This window comes from Anolis carolinensis, chromosome 1 (genome assembly GCF_035594765.1).
Source record: "Anolis carolinensis isolate JA03-04 chromosome 1, rAnoCar3.1.pri, whole genome shotgun sequence".
Classification (NCBI taxonomy): Eukaryota; Metazoa; Chordata; class Lepidosauria; order Squamata; family Dactyloidae; genus Anolis; species Anolis carolinensis.
The window spans coordinates 95,181,804-95,193,655 of NC_085841.1; the positions used below are offsets into that span (position 1 = coordinate 95,181,804).

General features: G+C 36.9%; 2 protein-coding genes across 8 annotated transcripts in view; one reads left to right on the plus strand and one right to left on the minus strand.

Moving 5' to 3' along the window:
* The window catches only part of cep85l (centrosomal protein 85 like), a 146,191-nt gene that overhangs the window by 49,789 nt on the left and 84,550 nt on the right, over window positions 1–11,852 (plus strand). For both annotated transcript variants that reach the window (XM_008120324.3, XM_003215594.4), the window contains exon 3: window positions 6,982–7,766. In XM_008120324.3, coding sequence (XP_008118531.2) covers window positions 6,982–7,766 — 785 coding nt within the window. The remainder of the gene's footprint in view (window positions 1–6,981; window positions 7,767–11,852) is intronic.
* pln (phospholamban) overlaps window positions 1–11,852 on the minus strand; it is a 30,121-nt gene that overhangs the window by 7,799 nt on the left and 10,470 nt on the right. For 2 of the 6 annotated variants that reach the window (XR_010005748.1, XR_010005749.1), the window contains exon 2: window positions 26–11,439. The gene's annotated coding sequence lies outside the window, so the exon portion shown is untranslated. Of the gene's footprint in view, window positions 1–25; window positions 11,454–11,852 lie in introns of those variants that run through there. The other 4 variants (XR_010005750.1, XR_010005751.1, XR_507447.3 and 1 more) reach the window with 4 other exon arrangements.

The window sequence follows — 11,852 nt, forward strand, 5'->3', positions numbered from 1 at the left end:
ACACAAAGAGCTGATTTCTACATACTGTGCAAAGTATGAAGTGTTGGTCAGGAAGATTTTTTTTCTCCTCTATTCATGGGGTCATCTTTATGCGACAGGCAACTTGAAGGCGCATACATACACAACATATTCCTGGATTCCCTGTTCCTTATATTTTGACCATCAGACAAGACTAATAGCCTGGCAAAAGAATTTTGAAACTTAGGCTAGAGAAGTCTACCAGAAACATACTCTTACAATCAGAAATAATTCTACCTCGCTTAAAATTCATGCAGGTAACCTTTACAATGTGGAAGAAGGCTCTGTGTTTTTCCCCGCCCATATGTGTAGGTCGTGTCAATTTATGACTGTGTGTGGTGGGGTGTTCTTATGAATTAAATATAAAGCAGTGTGTTTTTTTGATCCTCATTTGCATTATTTATAAAGGTTTGATTTTAGTTGGTGTTCTCTTGCTTCTGAATAGTAAAGCCAATTTGAATGTGTCAGTGCATTGCCCAAGGCTAATAGTTCATATAGGCAAAATACCATCTCGCTACATCAGGCCATATGAGAAACAGTGCTTCTCTTCCCATCTTCCCATTAATGACCACTTTTGTTAGTATTGTCTGTATGAAGATTTGCCACATGCTTATGGCCTGCTGAGTGCACAACTTTATGGCCTATAGAATTGGCTGTAATAAAGAAAGAAATTCTATGTACCTGTGACTATGGGGTCCTGTGGCTGGCTTAGTCAAACTCCATTGATTTTTGATTTGCAAACCTTTTGTATTAGAAGTTTGTGTGTCTTTAATGTATGCAGTTTTGTTGTGTGTATATTTAGTGATGTATGCCTCTGGTGTACTTGGTTTTTGACATTTGTGCTTGCATGATACATCAGCCTCAACAAGAACATACACACACACACTTAAATTGCAAGATTAGCACAAGTAAAGCAAAACCTGCTTATGGGAAGTCATAAGGAAGAAGAATACAGCCTAACATAAAATTCACAAATATATTTCAGACATTTCAATAAAGTATTGTTTTTGAGACATTCTTGGTATTAATTGTAAAGCAAAGTACATAATCTTATTGTCCTTTGTCCCCATAACTTAAGAGGGACGTTATTAGAGGCTGAATTTCAACTGGTTGTCACTGAATTAAAATTATTTCATGATCCAAACCCATACCCAGCTACTATGCTACATTTTATAAAGCACCAGAATGCTAGATGCCAGTAATCTTCTCTGCTTACCTCTCTAATAACATTTGAGCTGAAATTGGATTAACATACCGATACTTTTATAACAGGATTGGCAAAACCTGCAGTGGTTTGTTTTCTTGTCCTCTGCAGCAAAGCTTCTAAGTGGTCAGCACTTTCATTGATTATACATTGTAAATGTTTGTAATGTTAATTGCATTTCAAAAATGAAGGTTTCAGCATTTTATGAAAAAATTTAAAGCCTAGTTATCTCGGAAACAGTATATAGTGAATTATTATTACTGATTTTGGTAGCCTGTATGTTCTGTTGCTTAAATGAAGACATAGTGGTAGATCTCAGTATGGATTTCAGTATTGGGGACCAGAATTACGCTTTGCTGCTTTTAGTCACAAATGAAAACAATTATTATTTGATGCAATATTTCCTTGAATGTCCACTAACATAGATCTGGGCAAGAGAACATGTGGTCTGTATTTCTCATCAGCCTTAGCAAACCTGACCAATAATAATGAGACTAGTAATTGATCACCTTCTCAAGGGCCACAGATTTGCTGGCTCAAGATATCTTATATGCAATAGATGGGAATTGTAGTCTATTGGTAGTCATCTGAACAAAGCTAACTCCATACTTCTGACCATTCTTCCTGCCACAGTTTCTAACAACCATGTATTTGGATCTGCTGGACTTTTTTCTTCTTCATCCTATACAGTAGAAGGGCCGCATTATTAAACAATAAACATACGATTTAAGGTTATGCTTCTGAGCCCTTGTTTGTCTGAAATCTAATCTAGTATTATATCTCTGATCAGAACATTTCTTTCTGTTTGTTTGTCTTGTGGATTCCTTATAAACACATTATTTGATTTGTAGTATTTCTGCTACACCTTGCTTTTAAAAAATATCACATCGTCTTGTTACTAACCTTTTTCTTTGATTTATCAGATCACTTGTACCCTTTTGTCATGTGCAAATTGTTTTGGTGTATTACCCATTTAACTCTCTTCATGAATAATGGCGAAAAGCATTCAGGCATCAGAAAATCACTACTTGTATGTTTCTCTTCATTGGGTATGTGTTTATGCATATATCAGATGTTTTATTACAGCTTTGCTGTAGACCAGATGCCATTGCAATAAAGGATTTGTTGTTACTATTAGGTGCCATAAAATCAGGTCAGATGTAGCACTGTGTAAAATAGCTCCATTTATATTTCTACTCCCTTCATTTAAGAACTAAGGGGTAAAATAACGAGTAGCATTTTGCAGAAGAGGTTTTGTACGAGGCTGAATGATTTAATGTTTCTGGACAGGTGGTCAAAGAAGCTGATTGTATTTACATCTCGCATTTATCTTTGATACATATTTAGTGAAATACTGGGCATTGCAAGAGGGTTTACTTGGCAAGGATAGTTGTGGCTGGTCTTCATTGTATCAGGCAAGGAGCTGCGGTGGCGCAATGGGTTAAATCCTGGTGCCGGCTGGACTGCTGACCTGAAGGTTGGGTTGCTGATCTGATGGTTGGTGGTTTGAATCCACGAGACTGGGTGAACTCCCATCTGTCAGCTCTAGCTTGTGGGGACATGAGAGAAGCCTCCCAGCAGGATGGTAACACATCCAGGCGTCCCCTGGGTAACGTCTCTGTAGATGGCCAATTCTCTAGCACCAGAAGCAACTTGCAGTATGTTCTCAAGTTGCTTTTGACATGATTTAAAATTGTATCAGGTTAAGTTAAATCTGAGTCACTATCAGAATTTGGTGAAAGTTCTTTCCGTGGACTCTCATCTGAACATTGGCCATCTTCTAGCTCCTTCATGAACTTCAGGTTTAGGCATTACAGTGGGAACAACAGGTTGACATACAACACACTTATCCCACATAAACGGGCCAGCAGAATGTTGGATAAGCGAAAATGTTGGATAATAAAGAGGGATTTAGGGAAAGCCTAGTGAACATCAAATTATATATGATTTTACAAATTATGCACCAAAACATCATGTTTTACAACAAGTCATTTTCTCATCACTTTATGGTGCTACTTTTATGCATCTCTTCTCCAAAATTAAAATGCGGTTCATTGTATTTTTCTGAGATGGAAATGTATCTAATGGTTCATAATGCATTTAAGGGGTGTTATATAAATTCACAATAGTTAGGTCTCTGTTCTGTCATAATTCTATATTTTCCCTTCTCTTCTGTATCCTGTTAGTATTTCTGTCATATGACACCAGAGGCAGTCCCCAGGTTACAAACAAGAAAGGTTCGTAAATTTGTTCTTAAGTTGAATTTGTTTGTAGTTAGGAACAGGTGCATCTTAAAAGCATAACTCGAACTTTTAGATAATATAGGGAAGTATTAACACCCCTGAGGTGTTGGTTTTGCTGTCTATACCCATATTCAGAAAATTTCTATCCCTGTGTTAATTGGATTGCGAAAAATTTGGCTTGTTGTTGAAACAAGGATTGTGATAAAGCTTCAATGGAGACACATTTCCCCCATGTTAACTCTTTCAGGAGTGAATTTCCCTTCTTAGGAGTGGATTTCTCTTACTTCCTGATGTCTCATCCCCAGTTGCAACTATGAGTCTTTTTAAGTTGGATGTTTGTAACTCAGGGACGGTCTGTAGCTTGTTTCCAAACTGTGGGAATGCAGCAATGTTGCGGTATCAGTATACACAGTACCTCTCCATTCTGACATTAAAGCCAGTTGGAACAAGAAGAACATAATGGACTAGTTGTGTTTATGTTTATGTTGTGTTTTTTGATTTAGAACATCTGATAGTTTTACAGCAACCTTGTACACTATTGCTGCTAGTCATAATCTCCAGAGGGTGATGGTGAAATAGAGGATACAGTTGCCTCCGAACACTGATCTCTGATTTACACAGTGTGGACAGGCGGTCCCATCTTTTTCCATTGGTTTGCATAATTCCAAACCAGATACATTCTTTGGGAGATATTTTTTGAGACATTCTTTCTTGATAATTGATTGTGTGCATTAAAATAACAAATAATCTCTATTCAGTTTGAAAATTACCAGTACATTTTGTTGTAAATTCTACATTATATGACTTAAAAACAGGAATAGAGAAATCGTAAAGTATCTCCTCCCTTGAAATTATGTGGCAGGAATACTCATCTTGAACTGAAGCAAAATAGAAGCCTGTAACCAAATATTTATTAGTCTGAATGTTGGCAAACAGCTCTTTGAATAGAAACATCTTCACTGTCTTGTATGTTTGGAGTTCAATTAGAGGAAAATCAGCCAAGTGTACACTTGCCCATTTTCTCAAGGGCATTCATTTAATTATGGCTGAATAGATGGAGCATTAGAAATTAAACTTACAAACAATGCATGTAACATATCTGAATTGCCTCTGTTCCAACAAACATAATAGGACCGTTGCTGTCCCCGTGCCATGCATTAGTTAGAAGCACAAGCTGCTAGCTTTAATTGATTGATCAATGTGATTAATCAACAAAAAAATAATTAAAGTTTAACATCCTCTCTTTCACCCTGCTTATTTGGCGGAACTGTTAATCACTAAAGACTTCAGGATGTGTGACTTTGAGAAAGATCAGTGTATTGCAGGGCACAAAGAACCATATTCTGTATGTCCTTGGTGTCTTAACTGAAGAAGGACTTTGAACTATGACCTTTTATTTTAATTGGTATCCAGTGCTTCTCAAATGGTTTAACATTCACACTAAAACTGCTTTGGTTTCTTCTCTAACAAGACTAATTACAGAAAACTGCAGGTTTCAGCATTCAGCTGCAATCCATGCCAGTACAATTTTTGCAGTGCTGTTTAGCAATTGTACTCAGACGTAAGTTCCCTTCAGTTCAGTGAATTGTATTACCACATAAAACTTACCTTGAATTCAGTGGGATTTGCTAAACATGTAGAAAGTTGTACTGCTAAACTGTTATCTTCCATACTGCGGCTTTTTAATCTTTAGATATTGTTAAACTGAAGTTCCTAGGTTTCCTCACCATTGCTGAAATTCAAAAACACGTGAAGCTATGGTAGTTTTCCCACTTCTGGTTTCTTTAAAAAGCCACAAATGTAACTTCAGAATGATGATTAGAGTGAAATGGTAAGACTTTTTAAAAAGCTTTGCAGGCTGGAGCAACGTGAATAGCTAGGGAGAAGGTTGAGCCATGTGCCATAGTAAAGGCTAAGATTCTAATGCCAGGATTAGCTGCTTATTTTTGCTTGTCTGCTGGCTCCGATGCAAAGTAGCAGTTGCTGGGCATAGGAGAGCTGCTACTCAAATTCCCATAACCTTTGCCTCACCTTTGTTAATTTTAACTTGCTTGTCTGTCTAGGAACATTGGTACATTGGGATTTTTCTCTCAGCCTACTGACATTTCACATTCAAGATGGAGCCAGAGTGTTGAAAGCCAAGGCAGTAACTTTATATTTGCTGCATATTGCATAGTTTCCCTGGTACAAAGGTTTGGATCTTAACTTACGTTCCATTAAATAAAACCTCCCTGTTCCCATTTTAGCTCTCTACAGCCCATAAAGATATCTTCAGAGGCTCTTTCAGACAATGCAGGAAGCCTTCTGGTGTGTTTGGGGAAGGGGTGGGGTGGGGTTGTAGTGTTAAGGTGAAGATAAAACTTGGAGGTCCAGTGAAAGCGTTTTCCTCTTGTACAACTACAACTCAAGATCCAAATCACTGTCTACTATTGGGGTTTGCAGTTTAATTGTCAGATTTTTGCCCTAGAATCTTCCAGAGGCTGCACAGATTGTCAGAGATGCATCGGGGGACGAGACACAAATAATGCCCCCTAAACCTCCCAAAACTGTTTACAGGTGGTTAGAATTTCACTTTTAAATTTGGTTCACTTTAGTTTCTTTTCTTTGGTAACACACAGTGGAGAGGGGCCCTGTAATGTATTGTAATGGTAAATTGTTTTTGTAGGCTTCTGGGGAAGGCAGTTCAGTTTTTGGGGTGCAGGAGAATGGATTTTGGGGAGTGTAACGGGGCCAAGAGCCCTTTTGAAACAGCTCCTGATGGCTGCCTGTGAGCACAAGGATCTAAACTTTACTTAATCCTGGACAACTATTTGAACATCTCCTGTGATCCTATGAATAGAAGAATGCGGTTTGCTAGTGTATATTACAACTAGGAAGGAAATGACCATATATCCATCTAATCAATGATATTTTGTGCAACTTTTAGCTGTCAATGAAGTAAATATCCCAGCAGTCAAGTAATGCCCAGTCATGCAGCTATAAACAGGGGAAAATAGTATATAAGAATTGATACAGTAAATATTGTAAATATTGTTTATATCTCTCCAAAAGCTGCAGCTGCTATGGTAGTAGTAGAAGAAAAAGTTAAGATTGATGGCAGTTGGTTGTTTTGTATGTGAGTCATGAAAGGATTCATTTAAATTAGCTAATGTCTGAAAAATAGAGATTCAGTAAATGTAAATAATCTTGGCTCTGACCTGTGCTTGCAGGTCTTTCTATGTAACAAAATTTGAAAAAAAATCTGTTTCTGGTTTGAAGGTGTTATTTCCTGTTTAATTGTGAGGTACTTACTTTGAAAGTAGTTGTTATACTTATGAAACTTCGTTTTTGTGGCTGCCACAAACTATGTTGAATTGATTGAATAAACTTTTTCTATTTTTTATAATAAAACCAATTAGGAAATTACATTTATAACCCAGGAACAAAATCATGTTACATAGTGTATTGTGGCCTGTGATGTTGGCTTGCTTTTGTTAGCACTACCTTCACTTACACATTGAAAATCTTTCTCCCCAGATCATTCGACCTCAAGTGGTACCTCCTCGTTTAAGCCTAGCCGCTCCCTAGTCTCAATTCCCACTGCCCATGTGATGCCGACTAATGCCAGTTCTTCGCTTTCCAAACATCGGGAACTTCTCAAGACTGACTGTTCAAAATGGAGCACGAGCCTTTTGAGGTCCGCTGGAAGTACACATCAGGGCATGCTGGACAGCTCTCTTGACATGAAGGACTTGAGGCCTGTAAGGAAATGGTCATCTTTGTCGAAGCTCAGCCCATCTGTGAGCTGTAGCCAGGATGGGGGCATTTATGCAGCAGAGTACAGGGTCAGCATGGAAAAAATGGGAAGAGACAAGACTGTGTCACCACCATTAAGAACAAATGGGACAAGCTGCTTGCACAGTAGTATGGAAGTTCTCAAAACTGAAGACAGAGAAACAGGGAAGATGAGAAGTTCTACCCTGGACTGCAAATACAAGTTTGAAAGTTGCAGCAAAGAAGACTTGGGGGTTCCTGATCCCTCAAACAGGAGACATGCCTTAGACATGACCTATAGTGCCTTACCTGAAAGCAAGCCTGTTATATCAAACTGTGAGGCTTTCCATCCTGGATATATAACTTTGGGGGCACAGGCTGTGAGCGGGCTTCCTATTCAGCCCTCTGAGAGGACTCAGAGGTGGCTTACAGAACAATTTCATACAAATCCACCCGAGTCTAGATCTTCTGAGGAGTCATACAGTTTACCTTCTTGGCAATTACAGCAGCTTGAAGAATTTAGAACGGGAAGTGAGCATCATGTACAGGTAAGAATTTAAATGCAGCATTTACTGCCCTCAAGTGGATAGAAAAAGAAATTGCATAATACACTATTAAAGAGCACAGCCTGGTTAAGTCTGCTTCAATATGGAATGGAGGGGAGGAGGAATCTTGTGGCATATTTTAGTATGAGCTTTTGTGGACTCCAGGCCACTTCCTCAAATTCATTTATGCATCCAACAATATATTAATAAGTGAAACCAGTGGTCCTCCCGAGTATTTATTCTAGTGCATAACTGTTGTTCTATATTAAAGATTTTAATTTAAAGTAAAAGTCTTGTAATTGAAATATTGTAAAAGCTTTAGTTGAAATAAAATGGGACTGCATTTACCCTTATATGTAATCATGAGCTTGCAAAACTATAAAAATTTTCAATTATTTTCATATATTTCTGGATGTGGAGAAGAAAACAATAAGAAGAAAGAAAGAATTACATAACCTTAATTTTCATTCTTTAATAAAATTCAACTTTTTCATGTATTAAGATTAGGTACATCTTTATATCTTTAAACTGATGCAGTTCTTAATACTGGTAAATTATGTTGACAGCAGTACATTTTGATAATTGTCCTGTATATTTGGGTGTGTATAGGTTTTCTGCTAAGAGTGGCCTTTCCATTTTTCACAGCAGTGAACAGTGACAAAACAATGTGGCTTATAAATAACTAGTTAAGTGGTTTTAATTATTCCTTAGCAGGTAACTAGATTAAACCATGGGAACTAAAACAAAAACCATAAGAATGATAAAGTCTGAGGATGTTTTTAGGAAGATGACATCTCCTATGTAAATGTGAAATTTTTAAAAGAGTTCAACACACCAGTAAAATGATTTCAAGCTTGGGCAATGGGGAATGTTTGGGTCTTTATTGTATGCATCCAGAGTTTTGTCATGCTTCTGGTGTTAAAGGATTAGGTGCAAAAATACCTCAATTTTGTGAAACGTGGCGGTTTTATAAATGAATGTGGCCACGATTCAACAGTATACTTAAGTATCTCATGGCAGCAGAACTAAGACTTTCTTCCCTTCACCCTATTACTACATTGTTCTGCCCAAAATTTGCTGATGGTTTCTCAGCCTTCCAGTGCAGCATTTTATGCTACATGGGAGCTACAGGAGGATACACAGACCTCTGAGATCCAAAAGTGTATAATTGGGTTCTGCATAATCTAAAACAGATTATCCAATTTTTGTTGTTGTTACTTCTGGCTGATAATTTTGGAAATGATTATGAATCCGTGTAGCTGTTTTCCAGATAATACTGCATGTGGCGTCTGAGGGTTTTGCATTCTGTAACATAAGATTACTGGAGTTTCATGCAATATTCCATTTAATCTAACAAGCCTAACTAGTCATTCTATTTTTGAAGATCACCATTCCCCTAGGGTGGGCATGTAAGCATACATATCTCACAAGTATGTCCAGTGACACAGCATATAAAACTTGTCTAGTAATTTCACTGAGCTTTCTGAGCAAGACAGATCTGTAAACAAAACTAATAAGAAGGCTAAGTAGTAGTATTTTAGTGTAGGAGACATCTGCATTCAGAATTTTAAAAAATATTTGTTTAAAATAGTCATTACACGTCTATATTTACATCAAATCAAAGAGCAACAAATAGAAAAGAACTATTTAAGTACACCCACTGTAATGTGTACTCTGTAAAATACTATCTTCTAGCTTGGAAGGCCTATGAAGCTACAGACGGAGTTAAAATTGATCTGAAAATCAATAGAGGGAATGGCCTAGATTTGGAGTGTGGGCTTACATTTATGACGTAAGGATACGAATAACTTAATGTGTATGTCATTAAGAGGATAGTCTGTTAGTCTCCCAAACATGTCATAATTAACATGCTATTGTGGAATATACATATCCTCTTAAAATCATTTTCATGTTTGTTTGTTTGTAAGCACCATATACTGTATACTAATAGAGAAGTTGAAGACCTATTTTGATGCCAAAATTATGGATTTTGATGTGACCCATGGAAAAGTCATTCCACAGGGACAGGAAAGCACCAATGTCTCCTCGAAGCCAGTTGCCCCTGGCCACCACTACTGCCATTTTCCCATCCAGGCATTAAAAAGGCTTTTCATCAGTCTACTCAGAGAAGGTGATGGTTTCTTTTTTGATAAAAGTTAAGGTGCTGTATTAACTCTTGTATAAAGGGGGCTATTTTTGCTTTTAGTGAGATGAAAGAAGACAACCTAGTCCATCCCAGGAGAACCTAAAAGAAGCACCTTTCCTCTCTTGGTATTTCTTTGAGACATGTCTAAGAATCACTGTTACCACCATTTTATCTGCCAGGTACTCAAAAAAGTCAGAAATGGCATTGCCAAGAGAATAGGGAGGTTAGATGTTTCTTTTAGGTTCTCCTTGTATGTTCTAAGCTTTTGCTTTTCACCATTGCACTCAAGAGAAGGGGATGGTTCTTAAAAAACAACAGTTCAGCACAGTAGTTATTGACTCATGGAAAATCACAGTTTTTCTAGACTTATATATAGATATACATAGCAAGTTTCACTTGTGTTTAGTGGGCTTTATCCCCTAGTATATATGAGTAAAGCTTAGCACTGCATGCTGTGAGAGGCCTGCTTCTGAATGAGCATGTCTACTTGTTGGCATTAAGTCTTTTTCTGTACATTCTGTAATTACTATTTGCCCTCCCCTCCCACCAGGTAAAAATTACAGGAGATTGCACTTTTCTTTATACAGTAGAGTCTCGCTTATCCAATGTTCTGGATTATCCAATGCATTTTTGTAGTCAATATTTTCAATACATCATGATATTTTGGTGCTAAATTCGTAAATACAGTAATTACTACATAGCATTACTGCGTATTGAACTACTTTTTCTGTCAAATTTGTTGTATAACATGATGTTTTGGTGCTTAATTTGTAAAATCATAACCTAATTTGATGTTTAATAGGCTTTTCCTTAATGCCTCATTATTATCCAACATATTCACTTATCCAACATTCTGCCGGCCCGTTTATGTTGGATAAGTGAGACTCTACTTTATAATTATCTTCTTCTGATAGATATTTCATGCTTGCTGTTTCCTCTATTCTTCCACTGTTTTTCAGATTGTGGCGATGCAGTTCTTGCGTTGTTTTTTTCCTCCCTGTTCTGCTTGAAATGTTGTAGCGCTGAAGTCCACAATCCACTTTTCGAACAGTAGATACTTAAATATAGGTCACTGGAGTGGCTTGTTATTTTAATTCCAAAACATGAAGGTGTCGCTTTTCTACACTGTATTCTTAGTCTGTCTTGGTATAAAAATGCACACCAACAAATTCTTATTCTTAATTTATCTTTTTAAAAAAGCTTCCTCGATCAGCAGGTTATTGGGTTGCGGGGTTTTCCAGTTTTTACTTGTTTTGTACTTTAAAGGTTCAAGTTGTCATGGCAAAGTCTTCGACCAGAAATTCACATCAACTTCACAAGGATGTACATGACAACAAGAACCAAGAAAATAAGCAGGAAATTAAGTAATAGGTTGAGACCTCTATTTGTAGTAAGATCCATTTTGAAGAATAGCTTGAACAGAAGACTTAATTGTAGTTTTTTGCTTTGCTCAATTTCAGTAGCAGTAGATTGAGGTTGCCAGTTTTGAATATCACATCTTCAATACTCGACTCCTGTCTTGGCATTCACCTAAGAGAAAATGCCTGATGAGCAACAGAGGTTAAAGCCAATTTTATATAGCACTAAAAACAAAACATGAGCCTTGAGTAAAAAGATACAGAGAATTCAGTAGCATGTGGTAACAAATATTGGTGGGTACATTTGATAAGGTAGCAGGTTGTTTACTTATGTTGTTTATTTTTTGCAATGAATAGAATAATTCCATATTTTTATCATTGTGTGCTGAAATACATATTTTTAATTTTAATAATAATACATAAGTGTCCCAGAAGTTTTTAGTTATTTGAATCTCCTGTCATTCTTAAATAACATTGACTATTCAGAGAACATTTAATTGTTTAATTTTAATCAGTTTAAAATTTTATTGTGAATGTGTTTGATTGTCTTCAGGAGCCACCTTGGGAAAAAGCCAAACTAACCAA